Genomic DNA, 18,034 nt, shown 5'->3' on the forward strand with positions numbered 1-18,034 from the left:
AAACTGTCTTTAAGCCACCCTATTTCAACTGCTAACCAGCAAAGTCTGTTCTCTTCTCTTGTTTCCTAAGAAATAACTTCATGAAAAAAAATACCCCAAAGCAGCAACCACAACATGCTCTATGGCCATGAACCAACACTTCAGAGTTCTTTTGAGGAGCATCCATATGTATATAGGAATTCAAATTTACAATCAATTCTTTTAGTGATAGCTAAAGCATAAAAGTCATCAATAACAGCGCTGCCCTCAAAAATGCCAAAAAAAAAAAAAAAAGATGATCAAAGATCCAAAATAAAAAAAAACAGGACAGTAAAAAGAAAATTTGATATTAATAAAAAAAATTAACTTGGGTTATTTGGGGCCTTTTCTATGTTCATGGGGGATTAAACTTTGTTAATTCTCACTCCTTTCACTGAATTAATAAAAATTCTCTAAAGTCACCTTGTTCACTTCTTACAAAAAAGATGAAAAGTTTTAGAAGACCAAACTATGATATAATTAAATTCAATATTTGTTTTTTTATATCTTGAAGTTATAAAGTTTCCCAGAAAATTACTGACTTTTCCCAGACCTAGTCTGTGATAAGAATTTTTGTACCTCTCAGACTGCAAAAAGCTTTATCTTTTTGAATCTTCAATTAATTCTAAAGTGGTTACAATAAGTTGTGGAACTAATGGGCTTTCTACAATAAACTAAAAGCAGTAACTTCCCTCAGTTGATGGCAAAAGGTTTTAATTCAGGTGTTAGCTCTGATTTGGTAGAGGCTGCCAGGAATGCTAAAGAAAGGATTCTGAGACATGGATCAGCAGAAGGAAACCTTTGCTTAATGAGGTCTGCCAAGGATAAGGATGCAGAAAGTGGGACTAGTATCACTTCCGGTCTTTCTTTTTTTAAAGATTTTATTTATTTGAGATAGAGAGCAAGCGAGATTAGAACACAGGAGAGGAAGAAGCAGACTACCTGCTGAGCAGAGAGCCTGATGTGGGGGGCTTGATCCCAGGACCTCAAGATCATGATCTGAGCCAAAGGCAGATGCTTAAATGATGGAGCCACCCAGGCGCCCCTCATTTCAGGAGTGGCGCCCCTCACTTAATGCAGACATCTCTTTACACAGAGCTCCTCAATAAGGATTAGCAACTTCCATACCTCTGGTGTATACATCTGGACACCTACCTGAATCCCCATAGATAGCACAAATTAACAAGTTTAAACCTTCCCTGAGAAATTCCTGTCAAATCTGCTACTCTTCCATTGTTCCCTGTTTCAGACAAAGGCATATCCATTCTGCTAGTTGCCCAAGCCAGAAATCTGAGCCTGCCCATATTTTCCTCACAATGTACATTCAATTGGTTGCTAATTATATGGCTTCTTCCCTTTTCAAATTCAGCCTACCACTACATCCATGCTGACCTCTGAAGTCCTATAGTTCCAGGGCCACTTTTCCAGGGTAAGTATACATGATAAAGCTAACACAACAACCACTTTCTCTTCTCTATCTTTTTCCAGTTATCCCCATCTGGCCCACATGTAAGTTTTACTGTTTCTTACCCAATAAAAATGTTAGTTCTATAAGAGCAAGGAGTTAGTTTTGGAACTGCTAGAGACGCAAGCCTTGGCATAGAAAAGGTGCTCAGTCAACATCTGTTGAATGACTAAATGAACAAGGTAGGTGGGACATGGATCATCCACATCTGTAGGAGTTAAGGAAGGAAGGAAGATTTTCTCATAAAGCAAATCGAAGTTTGAAGGGAATAATATGATGAGATTTGGATGTAACAAAGACTGCTCTAATTTCAGGCAAGAATAGAAGGGGGTGGGACGCCTGGGTGGCTCAGCAGTTGGGCTCCTGCCTTCAGCTCAGGGAGTGATCCTGGAGTCCTGGGATCGGGATTGAGTTCCGCATCAGGCTCCCTGCATGGAGCCTGCTTCTCCCTCTGCCTGTGTCTCTGCCTCTCTCATGAGTAAATAAATAAAATCTTAAAAAAAAAAAAAAAAAAAAAAAGAATAGAAGGGAGCTAAAGAGACAAGGAGCAGTTAAAAGGAAGTGATTATATAAATACTAAAGAAGTGACAGTAACTTAGACCTACAGAATAAGCAGTGTGAACAGCAAAGTGAATACATTTGAGAGGACACTTCAAATTAACAGACCTTTAGCAACTAATAGAAGGGTGGAAGGAAAGAGGTACAGAAAAGGGATAAAGTGTAGGTCCGTGCCTTGAGTTACTGGGTGAATGGTGCCATTTATTGAACTAGAGAACTTGGAGAAGCAGATGGCAGGTATAGTGGGAAACGTTTATAAGAGGAGATTGAGATGCTTGTGGAACATCCAAGAACAGACAGATTCAGAGAATTAGATAAATGGATCTAAAGCTCAAGAGAGAGCTTTGGGTTGGTGACAGATTTGGGAAACATCAGTATGTAATAGGTGGAACTTTAGGAAATCACCATCTTTTTTAATGGTCAAAAATGGTTGAACAGTGACAAAACTTTATATGATCCAACCTAACGAAATTAAAGTCTTGAGAGATGATATAACCAGGGACTGTGTGGTAAGTGAGAAGTCTTATGACAAAACCCCTTGGAACACTGATTTAAAGGACAAATAGGAGAAAAGGAAGATGAGGAGGAAAGGTAGAAGTGAAAGGGAAATCAAGGTTTCAGTGCCACCTCTTAACTTTGGTACCTAGAATTTCACAAGTACTTAAAAGCGTGTTTTCAATTAATCCTCAAGGGTTCCACAGATATTATCATTAGCTGTACCAACACATTTCAGAGGGCACCATTCACCAAAATATAATGTTAATGATGTTCCTTGGAGTTGGGTAAGGCAATGGCTCTCACCGTCAGGGACCAATACCCTTTGTAATCTGGCTTGCGTGAGTCTAAGATGATCATAAGCATCACCAGAAGATTTAAGGCTCGAGCATAATAGAAAGAGAAAGGAAAGAAAAAAGGAAGGCAGAAAAATTAAACATGATCAGAAAAATAAAGAAGAACCCATGGAAAAGGGGCAGAGCCACGGCTCTCAGATGACCTTTTGTGATTCCAAGGCCAATTCACTTTTCTCTGGACTGCAGGTAAGTATCCCTGCCTACTTGTCAGACTTACTGTGAAAAGTAAATTAAATCATGCAAGCAAGAGCACTAAAACTAACCTGATAACTTGATCTACACAAATGTGAAAAATGATTTTTTTTTTTGTATATTTTTTATTGGAGTTCGATTTGCCAACATACAGCATAACACCCAGTGCTCATCCCCTCAAGTGCCCCCCTCAGTGCCTGTCACCCAATCACCCCATCCCCCGCCCACTTTCCCTTCCACCACCCCTCGTTCATTTCCCAGAGTTAGGTGTCTCTCATGTTCTGTCATCTTCACTGGTATTTTCACTCATTTTCTTTCCTTTCCCCTTTATTCCCTTTCACTATTTGAAAAATGATTGTTAATAAAAGTTCCCTATTTACCAGTATAGCTTTGGACTGCTTTGCCTAAAGGTTTGGGAGAGAATGACCATATGAATTTAATTACTCCTCACATTTTTATACCGTTTCAGGGTTCAGCAGAACTTTACACCCGCTACTTTAGTCCCCCAGGGGCAGAGCGGGTACTGCTCTCCATAATTTATAGAGGCCCTACTATGAGGTTGGAATGAATGAAATTTTACCATTTATTTTAAAGCTAAAAATGGTCTAAGACTGGCGATTCCCCATGGTTCAGTCAACCTAACAGACTTCTAACGAGGTTGTTTTTTATTTTTATTTTATTTTATTTATTTTATTTTATTTTTTTGGTTGTTGATATTTTATAAGCAACATAAACTGGCTCAGTTTAGAACTTGTGATTCCTGACCAGTCCAGGCCTCTTTCCAATCCTAAACGGTGGCTGGGCAAGCACATTTTGAAGATAGTATGCATCGATTTCTTACTTGGAAAGCAAGCAAAGGGCTGGATCTCTCAAGCTGGAGGATGCTGCTTGGAACCACACTGGCCTGTTCGGCAGGAAATCTGCATTAAATAAACCGTGGGCCCTCACTAGGTTCTCACGATACCCTTCACGCGAGGGTAAGGAGGTGGGGAAGAAGGGAAAACATTTACCGATAGGTCACAATGACCCTGGGAGGCACACACCAGGCCTGTCAGCTTCCCCAGGAGCTAGCTGTCTGAAGCCCCGGCAAGTTACCTGTCTGGCCCAAGGTCACGGGGCTAAGGGACGGGCAAGGCCGGCCCACGCTGGAGACCCCAGAGCTGTGCGGCCCTGCCTCCCTGGAAGTTCTTCACAACTAACCCCAGGTCGGGGAGGAAACCTGTCGTCGGGAGGCAAAGAAACGGCACGGCCAAGGTCACCGGGCTTACAAGCGCTGGGAACAGGGATCCCGCGGCTCAGGTGCGGTGCAGAGGCTCCGCCCTGGGTCAGGTCGCCGTCCACGGGTGGGGGGGGGCGGGGTGGATTCCGGCGTGGACACCACGGAAGTAGCAATCTAATCGCTGGTTAGAGTGCAGTGTGCTAGGCGGGGTCGGCGCGCTCCGAATACCGCGGCCAGAGGTGGGAACGGCCGTCCGACACGAGCCCCGGGTCCCCGCCCGCCCGGCTCAGCGGCAGCTTACAGGCCAGGCCGTGTGGGCGCGGCGCCGGTCCGGCCGCCGGGACACCCTGGCCCGGCGGATGGGCTTCCGCGCCCCGGGTCCCTGCCGGACCCCAAGCCTCTCTGGGGTACTCTCCTCGCGCCCGCGCTCCTCCCCGTCCCTGCGAGACCCGGTCTCTACGCCTCACCCTGGCTGTGCCGCGGCTGGCACCACGTCCCCTTCGATATCCACATCCGCCTCTTCAGCCGCCATGATGGGACCTAACCCCATCCGTCCTCCCGAGAGATCCCGCGAGAGGTGGAGGCCTGGGGGCGGGGCCGCGTGCGTCATGGGGCGGGGCTTAAGCCTCGTCCAGCCCCCTCCAGGGCGGGGGGCGGGGCCTCCAGGGAAAAGAGCGCGGCCTTCTCTGAGGCTTGGTCCTTTGGACGTTTGTTGGTGTGTATAGGATACACACCCTGGGCTTGGCAGCGGCTGTGCCCCGGGGCAAATTCTTGGCTCCTCACTTCTCTCATTGGTAAAATGGGGATAATAGTAAATGGCTACCTGGATTGCTAAAAAGATGAAGCTGGACCTGCTTGGGGTCCAATGAAGGACCCTTACCTGTTGGTTTTCTTTCTTTCTTTTTTGTTTTCTTTAAGGAAAAGGATGATTCAGCGATTATGTGAAGTACTAAACAACTTCCATTTTAAAATACAAAAAAAAAAAAAACATTTAAGAATGTGACTTAGTTTATAGAGGTCTTTACAATTAATTAAAAATTCTCTCTCATGACCAGTGATGTTTACAATAACCCAGGGAGGACTGGTATCAACTGGTATCAACACTTTACAGATGAGGAAACTGAGGCTCAGAAAACTGCAATGACTATCAAAGAATGCATAGCTAGTCAAAGACGGAGCTGGGACCAGAATATGGGTCTTTTGATCCTGTACTGAGTGCTCACCCTCTACAAATCATGTGGCAGGAACTGCAAAAGGTAAACCATTTCTCTCAGAGAATTTATGACTTCTCAAGAAATTAGATACTGGCCTTGAGTATGCACCTACTAGCATTTATCGCTCACATTATTGTAACTGTTCATTCACTTGTCTGGCTCCAGCACGAGACTGTGAATCCTTAAAGTACAAAAGCTATAGCTGCTATTCCTTGTACTACTTGCTATTCCTTGTACATACTGGCAACATTCAGTATGGTGTCTGACATGTCATAGGTGCTCAATAAATGTTGAACTGATGAATGAATGAATGAATGAAACAATTTAAGTGTGCTCAAGACAGCCTTCTGTCTCAGCCAGCCTTTCTACTGTTATACCTCCTCACATCACTTTTTGCTAACTTTGCACAGAGAACAGAGGACAAAATGATCAGATTTAACTGAGATATCTCTAGGTTTCATAGCATGTTTTCATAGTATGTTTCATAGTATGTTCGAAGGAGTTTTCAAGTGATCGTATAAACATATGACTCTTCCCTTCACAATGAACTTTTATGATTATTCTTGGCCCTTTAAATTTAGTTATTTATAATACCTAACACAAACATTTTCATTCACTATGATGCCCTGCTTTCTGTAAACTGAAACTGAATGAATGTCAGATTAATTTTAGAGCAGAAAGGAAGGAAGATTAATTACAAATAGAGAGGGTGGGTCAGGGCTAATATGATCACTTGTCATATCCCCGATATTGTGTAAGGTGTTATCACTTTTGGACCTCCCAAGAATCATGCAAAGTAAGTATTATCACCCTACCCCAGCCTCCGTTTTAGAAGTGAGGAAACCAAAATTCAGAAAAATTACAGTTCTATAGCTGAGTACTAGAGGTGGGATCCCAACCCAAGTCTTTATCCTTCTATACTTAATCTATTGTATTTTAATTCACAACAGAAAGAATAAGGTCTTTTGCAATACTACGTAAACTGGTATTTTCTCATCTGGCTTAAGAGTAAATCATAATCATAATTTTCAGACTTCTTTGAGGTGCTTAAATCTAGAAATGAGTGGAAACTGTATTTTGAAGGTTGGAAACTTACCTTGAGTTTACAAATTCCTTTTCTGTCCCACATTATTTTCTGTCCCTCTATTTCCCTCATTGATGCTGAAACAGAATTTGCGAGAGGTGCCGTACCTGTAAGTCTTCACAAATGTTTTTAGAGGAACATTTAGTCAAAGTATCTGACTCACATTTTAACTGCGTAGTGTTTGAATCCATTGAAGAGACAGTTTATTCATTTCATTTCTCCCTATTTCTGGAGAAAAGGGATCACTGCATTTTTATTGAAAAAGCAAAGTATAATTGCAATATTAATCCATGAAAAGCTGGCATGTTAGCGTTCATGCTAATTAGCCCAGATTTGTAAAGTGCTTTAAAAGCAGGAACTGTCACACAACTGCTCACTAATGTTATTGTTACATTATGATCCAAACTGTCAGCTAAATGATTGCCAGGGATTTAAGAGTTCCCATTTTAAAAAGAAAATGGCCAGTGAGCGGGTAGGAAAACCACTTTATCTACACAGAGGTGAAATAATAGATGAATGCAGACGTAGACTTAGGAGCTACACTTGGCAGGCATTGGATATGGCTTGAATTGTTCCAGGAAAACAAGCTGCATTTTATTTTATTTTCCCTCCCCAGTTCCCTGAAATCGCATAAGGTAGCTACTGAAAAAGCTGTTCTCAATATGTTGTAAGGAACGTCTGCCAATGCACTTCTTACATTTTAATTACAGTAATGCTACATCCATCTGACATTATTCGGAAGGGAAAGTGAAGATGCCAACATTAATGAGCTCCTACTGTGTGCCAGGCATTTTACAGACATTATTTCTTTGCAGCCCTTTGAGGTAAGGAATTATTTTCACTTACAGATGTGGTAACTGAGGTTCAGAATAGTTAAGCAATTTACCCAAGAATCTGGGCTTACCGTGTTTTATTTTTTTTATTTTTTATTTTTTTTCCTTACATCATGGTGTCTTAGGTTAGGTTCTAATAGCATCATTCAGAATTGCGTTGTTTCTTTCCAGCAGCTGCCATTGGTAGGATGATGCCTCTTTCTCAGTAGCTCCAGGAGGATGCGTGTGGTTGGCTGGGCTTGGGTCACATGCCATCTAAGAAGCCAGGTGGACTCAGTTCCACCAGCAGCACATGGAATGAGGAGTGGTGGCTCCTGGAGCAAAATAAGGGTACTGTTTCCAGAGGGAGGAAGAATGGATGCTGGGTAAGTAAAACAACAGATGCCCACTATACTGTTCTATGTTGCAATTCCCCTCTGTTCCCTCAGGCCTTTAGTACAATCTGTTAACAGCTATAGGCTCATGTCGGCACTGCATCGGGCAAATTACTCAACCCCTCTAGACTGCTGCTTCTTCATTTATAAAATGACTTATGAAATAATCTCCAGAGGTAAAATTCTTTGGTTGTGTTCATTTCACAGACATTTATGAATGCTGTCATGGGCAAGACGGGGATGGAATTGTCAAAGTCTGTGTGGGTTTGTATATGGTTGGATGCTTAGTTAAATATGGACCATAACCAAAATATTCTCTCTGCCTGGAATCTGCCACACTTCCCCAGTTCCCAGCCCATCCACATTCAGGGGCACTCTGCCTTCTGCCCTTAGCTCCCCATCTCTCTCCCTCTGAATGGGCTGGTTCTGACTCAGCTTTAGTTAACTGTTGCCATTTTGGAACTCTGGCTCAGAGTTGCCAAGCCTTCTGATTCGTCTTTTAAGTCAAGCCAGAAATCAAAATTAATTTGTGAAAAACAGTTCAAATTTTTAAAATACACTATTGGACCAAATGAACACGTATGTGGGCTACATCTGACCTGCACATTGTAACTATTGCCCTAAATCGTTCTCTCCTACTAAATGTAGGACTTCAGTGTTCTGATTTTTCCACTAGTCTGCCTGTTGCACTACTAAAGTCTTAAGGGTAGGGAACATGTTTCTGTTCCTCTTTGTATCCATAGCACCCAGCACAATGCCTGATACATAATAACCACTTAACAATTCTTTCATTGAGGGGCACCTGGGTAGCTCAGTGGGTTAAGTGGTTGCCTTTGGCTCAGGTCATGATCGAGCCAGGTCCTGGGATCAAGCCCGGTGTAGGGCTCCCTGGTCAGCAGGGAGTCTGCTTCTCCCCCTGTCCTTCTCTCTGATATCTCTTTCTCTCTCTCTCAAATAAATAAAATCTTTTAAACAATGTAATAAAAATAATAGTTTGTTGAATGAATGAGTGAAACAAGTAGAAAAAAATAAAGCCAGAGGTTTCTTTTAATAGTTGAATACAGAAAACTTCCTTTATAAACACATAATCAATGGATATTTTAAATGAGAACTATATAAATTCATGATACATATATATGTATAAAACAATTGCATTATGATCCTGACAAGAAATACATAACGCAATAGACAAAGGAACAATTATAAACCTACATAGATTCTCAAAGTCTCTCCTCATTAGTGAAGGAGAGATGTATGAAGTTTTATTGCCTGTATATTTATTTTATACACTGCCTATACTTTTGGAGGGGAGAGAGGGGAGGCAGAAAGCAAGTAACCAACTCAAGGGGAAAAGTTCATTCTGTAATGATTCTGAAGGGGTGTTTAAGATGAAATGTAAAACTGTTATGACTCTCATTTTTATAACTCGCACATGAGCAAGTATGTGTGCACAAAATCCAGTCCAATGTCCTTCCTTTTACTAAATAGTTCCCTTTCTATAGGAAGAGTCAGCTTCAGTGTGGTGCTCTTGCATAACATCTTCCTGCCCGACCATACAAACCCCCGTCTCTGTGACCCAAAAGCCACAGCAAGGCTTGTGTCAGAGGGCCTGTCACTCTGGCCAGTAATTGTCTGGCCCTGCCTGTGTCCACACTAGCCTGAGACTTCCTTGACGACAGGAACCATGTCTATGTTATCCACACCTAGCACACAGTAGGTGCCCTACTGGCGTTTGGATGGACAGCATGTCCTCTATATTGTGAAGCATATTGTTATCTCAAAGCTTCAAGATATTTCATTCAATTAAGTGTTTATTTTTTTTTAAAGATTTTATTTATTTATTGATGAGAGACACAGAGAGGCAGAGACAGAGGCAGAGGGAGAAGTAGGCTCCCTGCAAGGAGCCTGATGTGGGACTTGATCCCAGATCCTGGGATCACGCCCTGAGCTGAAGGCAGACGCTCAACTGCTGAGCCACTCAGGCATCCCTTCAGTAAGTGTTTATTGAACACCTATGTGTCAAAAACTATTCTGCACATTTGGGATACACCAATAAATAAAAAGGGCAAAGTTTCCTACCCTGATAGAAGTCACATCCTAGCAAAGGGGAAGAGAAACAATAGACATAATAAATTAATTACATATTTGTTGAGGATGATTAAGTGCTATGGAAAAAGAGAAAAAAAGTAGGGCAGGACATGGACCTCAAGAGTTCAGAGCGGTGTAGGGGTGCAGGTTTTAAAAAGGAGGTTCAGGGATCCCTGGGTGGCGCAGTGGTTTGGCGCCTGCCTTTGGCCCAGGGCGCAATCCTGGAGACCCGGGATCGAATCCCACATCGGGCTCCCGGTGCATGGAGCCTGCTTCTCCCTCTGCCTATGTCTCTGCCTCTCTCTCTCTCTCTGACTATCATAAATAAATAAAATAAAAATAAATAAATAAAATAAAAAAAATAAAAAAAAGGAGGTTCAGCATAGACCTTGTTGGGAAGGAGGCATTTGAGCAGAGTCTTGCCATGCTGAGGGAGTTGCCAAGCTGATGTCAGGAGAAAATGATCAGATGGAAGAAAGAGCTGGTACATACACTCTGGGTGGGAGTGTCCCTGGTGGAGGCCCGCAAGGTGGAGGAAAGTGAACACACAGAAGAGCAGGAGGAGAGGAGGCCAGAAAGGTAACAGGACCACATTTCGTAGAGCTGTAGGTGTCATTGTAAGGACAATAGTTTTCATTCTGAGTGAACTGGGGAGTCACTGTAGGGCTCCAGTGAGATTAAAGATAGATATTAGCAATATAAGTTACATACTGAAATGTATTTAGGATTATAAACGGAGTGGTTGGTAACATGACCCACGTAATGTTTCTTTTTTTGTCAGGTTTCCTGAAGAAAAAAATTCCACGAACTGTAACTGATACTTTTGTTAAAATAATTCCTTTTTCCCGGGATCATGGATGAGTACATCTTTGTCTATGCTGTTTTTTGTTTTGAGCCCACCCGACCTATTTCTCCTTTTTTTAAACTGCATCCTGAGTTCTCATTTGAATGGTCATATTGGCTACTTGAGAAATAAACTGGCTGCCATAACACTTCCCATTAATTTAAAATGTGTGTTGTTTTTTTTACCACATTGAGGGGTCCTAAGTCCATATGCTGCTTGCTGTTTACTCTGCTGAGTTCAGTAGGCTCTAAAATGAACAAGATCTTGTCACCACTGATTAGAAATTCATACTCATTATATGAATGGATCATCACAAAGCGACAGAACAAAGGCCATGAAGCAGAGGTCTGTGACTGGCACCATGGAGGTGTGATGGGGCAAGGCTAATTCTGTGCAAGTTAGGAAAATGACCTCTTGTGCACTGCCTGTCATCCTCTTTAGATCACTTTTACTTCAATGATTGCCATGGCAACCAGCTTCACACAGGTGTACCCTGACAGCACCACACATCTACTTTCTGCACCAGAAAGTACACTCAGGCACAATGCAGGAAAGCAAGGGTGTTAACACTGATGTGTGTGTGTGTGTGGTGGGGAGAGTTGACCAATGGGGAGCAAATCCAATAGGATGGAGCCCCTTTATTTACAGAATAGAGCAAAGCAGTTACTTACTCTTGAATTGACTTTCCCTCCTTTACTGTTACGCTCTTTCCTGTCCTTCATAATCCTTGGGACTACTTCCCAAACAAATGAGTGTCTGAAGCCCGGGTCCCAGACCCTTCTTTCCTGGGAAAGCTAAGAGAAGACAGTGATATTAGACTTGGTTTTTGAAAGCTGAGCAACAGCTTTCCAAGTGTAGAGAGAGGGTAAGTGCATTCCAGGCAAAAAAGATTAAAAAAAAAAAAAAAAAAAGGCAGAAGCAAAGACAATGAGGCATGGACAGTACAAGGCAGGGCTAGGGATTTGCAGCAACCTGCTGTGGCTGCAGCATAGGGTATATAGAGGATATGAAGAGGAGAAAACTAGTGAGAAGGTTTGTTCATTGAGAAATACCTATCAGAAATACACTAAGCTGAAAATATTGAAAAAAAATGTTCCCCCAAAGTTTTCTTTGTTATTTGTTTCTCATCATAAATATTCACATTGTTCTAGGGGCGCCCAGATAGGTCAGCCTGTAGGGCGAACGACTCTTGGCCTCAGGGTCATGAGCTGAAACCCTACGTTGAGCATGGAGCCTACTTAAAAAACAATATAAAATGCTATTAAAAAATAAGCATTCACATTGTTTTTCATTTCTGGGAAGTCAATGACCCATGGACTGAGTAATAACTGTAAGCCATGCACTCAAGAGAAAATTGAATATTTGGGTGAAAGGCCCAATTCTGGAAAATAAAACCTCTCCTAGTGTGCATATTACCAGCAGGTATGTAAAACAAATTTTATTCCGACCAGAAGAGAAGTCCTGAAATCCTGAAAATTTTCAAAGAAGCAAAATAAATAGAAATGAATTTTATAATATCCATTACTGTTGCTTAAAGTTGTATGAAATACCAGTGCACTTTCATTGTTTTATTATTATGAACAAAACAATTTATAAGTGCTTTTGTGTAATCATTCCTACTTATTTACCTCGAATTACCCATTAAGGGCTTAAGTTCTTCAACTACAAAAACTCTTCCAGGGAGGGACAATACATTTCAGTTTGAAAGGAAATTTTGGATCTCTTTGTTTTAGCACTGTCTCTGTTCTGCCTTATGCAATAATTATCATATTTCATTGAATCTAAACTTTATTGTCATGGATGGTAAGTTATTCTGTTATTTTATGTGCCATTAAGAAAGAAAAAGCTCTGCCAATTACATTCTGACATGTTGATTGTAAGATGCATCCTGTTTTCAGAGATTTGAGAAAATACGTTACTTGAAATTGATGCCTGCAATTTCATCTCACCCACATTGTGAGCTTCGAGGGGCTGGAAGTGGAATAGGGGGTGCGGTGTGGGGATATGGATTTGACTTGTTCAACTTTCACTCTTTCTAATACTTGATAGAATTCCTGGTACATGTATGTGCTCAGTAAATGTTTGTTGAATTATACTAAATGGATTTCTATGTATCTTCACCCGCTCTGACATAGGGCATTTCATGGGATAAGAGTTTCATCATCCATCACAGAACCCTGCGAAGTATCATGAAATAGACCCAGTTAAAATTCAACATTGATGAAAATATCACATTACCGTCTTTTCTTCATACTGACTTGAGAACTTATCACGTGCGATTTTCCACAATGTGTTTCATATATGTTTGTTTCCATGCCATGGATTATATTCTTTCACATTCATAAGAAAACCAAAGACCTCTTTAAAATAATGGTTTAGTGAAATGTGGTAGTAAAAACAATCCTGACAGTACAGATATTGTGTTAATTATTTACATGTGAGGGTGTGTTTGAAAGGCCACATGCTGTCCCTAACTCTTCTAACCCTTTGAAAGGATTTACTTTGATAGAAAAAATTGGACATCAAGGAATTACTCATATACATTTTCTGTGGCTTTCATTTAAGACAGGAAGGGGTTTTTCAAGGTTTTCCACGCTTTTATTTGATTTAATTTCATGCTCACTAGAGCCCATTTCCATCACAGTCACCGACACCTTGAACTTGCTGTGATTTTTCCTCTGTTAAGCAGCCCAGATGATACTCAGTAAGATTCTTGGACTCTAAGCCCCATGTCTTGGAAACAGACCTCACTGAATTAGTGAAGATTCCAGAGCATTCTTCTTACTGAGCTGGTTAAGCCTTTGAAAATATACTATGGCCACTAGGATTTGCAACTTTAGTGGACCTGCCATAAAAGATTCCAGAGGCCTTGGATGGCTCTGGTGCCTGGAGTGCGGTGGTTACGCCTCATTAGCCCCAGAGCAGGGGCTGCCCCCCATCCCCCAATGCACCCTGTGGTCTGTGTCATCCCATTCTGGCTTGGGGCCTTGGAAAGCCAGCAGAGTCCCTGAGGCTCTTCCCAGGAGACTACAGACAGAGGCACAACCACCCTATCCTCCCCTCTACAGGGATTTTGTCTTTATTTCTCCTTTGTCTGCTCACTTAGGAGTGTAGGCAGATTCTCTGAATGGCAAAGGTGATGTTTGCTGGAGTAGACGGTGAATAGTGGAGTGGAAAGTGAACAGGAGGGAATTGCAGATTTGCATTTACTAGCAGGGTGCATTTGGAGGGTACGTGTCACTGAGTCCCACTTTCACTGTCTGTAATGGTGGGTCAGGATCCCTACCTCAGAGGGCTGCTGGGAAGATGAAATGATCTGAAACAAAATGAAATAAAGATAAAGGAAGTGGACAGGCCTCACCAGGGACTGGCGAGTGGTAAGTGCTTAACAGATCCTGCAGCCTCGGGCTACAGCCAGTCTAGGTTACCACTGCATTCCCTACACACCAGGGCTGGTTTGGCCCCTCACATCTGCTGTAAGTCTGTGTTCAAAACAGCCCCTCCTTCAAACGGGCACTAGCCTGCCTGGGAGCTGTGGCTAAGACCACCAGGGACCAGCCTTTGCCACCTGCCCTGGAGGAGGGCTCTGTGATTTCTGGTCATCCTGGCTCTGTGCTGTCAGTTACAGGCTGAGATGAATGTCATGGTTTTGTTGCTTACTTGACATCATGTGGCCCTACCCACATCCTCCCCACTAGATGAGTAAGGCAGGCAAACTTTAAAGCTGCAGAACAATTTTTTTTTTTTAAATCTGGGGTTTAATAATTCTCTTTCAGGTTGTGCAAGCAGGAAGGTTTAAAAGCACACAAAAAGGATTTAAGGGAAAAGACACACTCGTTTCTGTTCCCGGCAAACATAAGCAGCTAGTGGGTCTGGTTTTCTTAAACGATCTTTATTTACAGAAAGATCCATTACCCGGAGAGAGTATCTGTGTCCCGAATCTGCCAGCGGGAAAGTGACTCAGAACAGCTCTGAGGTTCAGAGAACTGAGAGCACCCAGCGTGCTCTGAGGCGTGCTAGCCTCCAGCGAGAGGCAGGATTTTGACGTGCCTGTTCCCTATCGCTGGGCTGGGCACCACCCCAGGATTCCAAGTGAGGATATCCCTAGTTTATTTGTTTCCTTCCCTTTAGGCAGAATGTCCCAGTCAAGGAGTAAGTTCTCTACTTATACCCTGTCTTCTCCCTTTCTCTATTTTCCCCGCAGCTCACTCCTCTTTCTCTTTCTCCTTCCTCCTGTCTTCTTTGGGTAAAATCTGAAGCCAAGTGTCAACTCAGAGGGCATAGCTTTCTGACTTTATCTCTTATGAACTGTGTGACTTGGAGCAAGTCACTTAACATCTTGGTAAGTTCTTGAATATCTTGAAAATGGGGGAACCATATTTTTCATGTATCCAAGCATTTGCAAATGCTTTTATTAATCAGATATCTACTAAACACATTTGCATGCTAGACCATACTCCTGCATACAGGAGATGTGTGTAGAAAGATGATTAAAATACAGTCCCTATCCACTGGGTGATAACGATAGAGTGGAGACCAATACTCTACTCACAGTGTTGTTTCAAGAAGTAAAGAAAGTAATGTAGTTAAAAGTATTTTGTGAAGCTATAGAATTGTCACACCACTATGTTGTAATCCTGAAATGAATATAACACTGTATGTCAATTATTATTCAATTAAAAAAACATTTTGTGAATAAAATAGTTCATTATGAAAAGTAAAGTATTTGTACTTTCAACTTCCTTTCAGTGACTTCTAAAAGGTGTAATTTCTGCCATCAAATGTTTCCCTTGGGTTGACCTAGACTTTCACATGCAAGATAAAGTCCTATTGGCACATGTGAGATAAAGATCACAAGGCCATTATCTTCAGTATAGTAGACATTTGACCTCTTGTGCAGAGATTTAAAGTAAAAGGAGTCAGGTACTTGGTGTCTTCCTTTCTCATGTAACAATAAGCCATGCATTGGCAGACCAGCACTGCTGTGACAGCTCCTCTGTGGTTCACCCCGTGGCTCCCTTGGGAGGATCCAAAATGGCAACGTGCAAGAGGGCTACCAATGTTATGGCTGAATGTCAGCCAGCAAGGCAGAGGTAAGAGGCAAAGTAGAGGGCATGCCCCTTCCCTTTGAGAAGTTGTCCACCTCCTTCTGCTTATGTCTCAAGAGCTAAAACTTAGAATTAGGTGATTCCACCTATCATCAGGAGAGGCTAGGAAATGAAGACTTTATCCTGGGCATCTGTCACACCTCACATCCAATCTGTCAAATGTGTCCAGATTCTAGCCCCTTCTCACCATTTCACTGCTTTCACTATGGTCCAAATCACCATTAATCTTTGGAGGACTGTGGTAGCTGCCAAACTGATCCCTCCTTCTACTCTTGCTTTCCCTTGAAATCTTCACTCAACACAGAATGATTCTTTTAAGAGTTAGATTTTTAACTCCTCTACTCAAAACTCTCCAATGGCCCATGAAGCTCTCTAAGATGGGATTCCTGCTACCTGTGACCTCTTTTCCTATCCCTCCTCACTCCAGTCACTCTTGCTTCCCTGTGGTCCTGAGGATGACAGACACACTCTTGTGTGAGTGGCTTTTTTACTAGCCATTCCCTCCGCCTGGATGGCCCACCAGCTCAGATATTCACATGGTTTGCTTCCTCACCTCCAAATCTTTGCTCAAACAGTGCCTTCTCATTTAAGTCTACCCTGTTTAAAATTGCAAACCCCTTCCCTCTCTCTGCTGTACCAATCTGCCTTATCTCACCCTAAATTTTCTATTATAGAGTATATTTTCCTTGATTACTATCTTCCTTTGCTAGAATGACAACTCTATGAAGGCAGGAATTTTTATCTTTTTTTTCTTATCTAATACAACCCAACACCTAGAACAGTGCCTGGTATCTACTAGATACTCAATAAATATTTTTTGGATGTAAAATTGAATGAAAAGATGGAGTTGAACTTAGTTCTGATGATATCATTTGAGTGCTGGATCTATGGTGTCTGAGGCAAGACCAATCCTAAACTTCTCAGTTCCGTAGGTCAAAAATTCATTTTTGTTTATTGATCCAAAAAACACTGCTTATTTAATCAAATTGGTTAAAGTTCAGTTTTTGTTATTTGCAAGAGAATAGCCCTTGGCTTCCACAGAGAGCTATATAGGTTGGGAAATCATGGAAGACCTCTCTGAGGAAGGGACACTTAAGCTGACATTTGAAGAACGAATAGGAACCAGCCAAACAAAGATCAGGGAAGGAGATGGGCAGTGCAGGGGGAATATTCCAGGATGGTGGGTGATGAGAGCCCCAAGGAAGGCAGGAATTGAAAGCTATCTGTTGACATGGAAATATGACGAATGAGATGGAAAATGATGTGAGATGAGGCCAAGAGATGGCTGGGGCCATCATAGGAACCCTGGAAGTATCAGGGAGGATTTTTAATGATATCATGTCATGAGGGCAATGGAAAGCCATTTATGGATTTTAAGCAGGAAAGTGATATGACCTAGATTATTTTTTCTGAAAGATCACTTTGGGTATTGGTTGGTTAATGGATTGTGGTGTGTGTGTGTGTGTGTGTGTGTGTGTGTGCACTTGGGGGGAGTATTCTGAAAGTGGGGAATATCAGGGGTCCAGATGGGAAATGATAGTTGTTTGGACATGAGTGGATGATAGAATTAGATGAAATTGAGATATATTTTGGAGGTATAATCAACAGGATTTGGTAACAGATTGTCTGTGGGGGTGAGGAAGAAGGAGGCAACAAGAATAACTCCTAGGTTTTTGGCTTGAGCAATGCTAGGATGCAGGTGTCGTTTGCTGAGATGTGGAAGACTAGAGCAGGAGCTGACTGAAGAAAGAAGCCTGCGGACAGAGGCAGCCAGGCCTGATGCTAGATGCATCTTGGCTGAGTATCAGCAATGTTCTCTGCCATAGTTAGACACTAGTATGTCTTGAATATGCTGGACAAGCAGTTTATTGCAGCACATTAAAATTGTTTATCCATGAGAGAAAAGTAAGGACAGCATTGTATTTGCTTTATTTTTCTTTGCAGATAATGAGGTTGTTGTAAATTCCCTCAAAGCAAAAACACAGTCCCTGCAAAGAGCTGGATCACAGTGTCAAAGGCAGCAATTGCCCTGGAGATGTATTCAAGGTACAGTTAGAGGTTAACTTCTTTAACCTGGGGAGGTTGAAGAAGGCCTCCAGCCTCACATGGGGCATTTGACCAGATGGTCTCTGTGGTCCTTCCAACTGAGGGGGTTGGGGGGGGGGGGTTCTATGACCCTCAGCCAA

General features: G+C 42.2%; 1 protein-coding gene and 1 long non-coding RNA gene across 15 annotated transcripts in view; one reads left to right on the forward strand and one right to left on the reverse strand.

Moving 5' to 3' along the window:
• MYSM1 (Myb like, SWIRM and MPN domains 1) overlaps positions 1–4,899 on the reverse strand; it is a 43,722-nt gene extending 38,823 nt beyond the window's left edge. For 7 of the 10 annotated variants that reach the window (XM_077891969.1, XM_077891965.1, XM_077891964.1 and 4 more), the window contains exon 1: positions 4,771–4,898. In XM_077891969.1, coding sequence (XP_077748095.1) covers positions 4,771–4,853 — 83 coding nt within the window. In that variant the 5' untranslated portion in view covers positions 4,854–4,898. Of the gene's footprint in view, positions 1–3,925; positions 4,005–4,770 lie in introns of all 10 variants that reach the window. The other 3 variants (XM_077891963.1, XM_077891966.1, XM_077891962.1) reach the window with 3 other exon arrangements.
• LOC144310683 (uncharacterized) lies at positions 4,127–10,893 on the forward strand. Of its 5 annotated transcripts, none has more exons than XR_013376343.1 (5): positions 4,127–4,383; positions 5,359–5,559; positions 7,312–7,425; positions 7,606–7,799; positions 10,678–10,893. It is a non-coding gene; the product is annotated as an uncharacterized LOC144310683 (long non-coding RNA). The 5 variants fall into 5 exon arrangements; XR_013376342.1 differs by having other exon boundaries at positions 4,130–4,383; positions 7,609–7,799; XR_013376345.1 differs by lacking the exon at positions 4,127–4,383 and adding an exon at positions 4,447–4,542 and having other exon boundaries at positions 7,609–7,799.
• Positions 10,894–18,034: the final 7,141 nt, after the last annotated feature.

Source organism: Canis aureus, chromosome 3, assembly GCF_053574225.1.
Source record: "Canis aureus isolate CA01 chromosome 3, VMU_Caureus_v.1.0, whole genome shotgun sequence".
Taxonomy (NCBI): domain Eukaryota; kingdom Metazoa; phylum Chordata; class Mammalia; order Carnivora; family Canidae; genus Canis; species Canis aureus.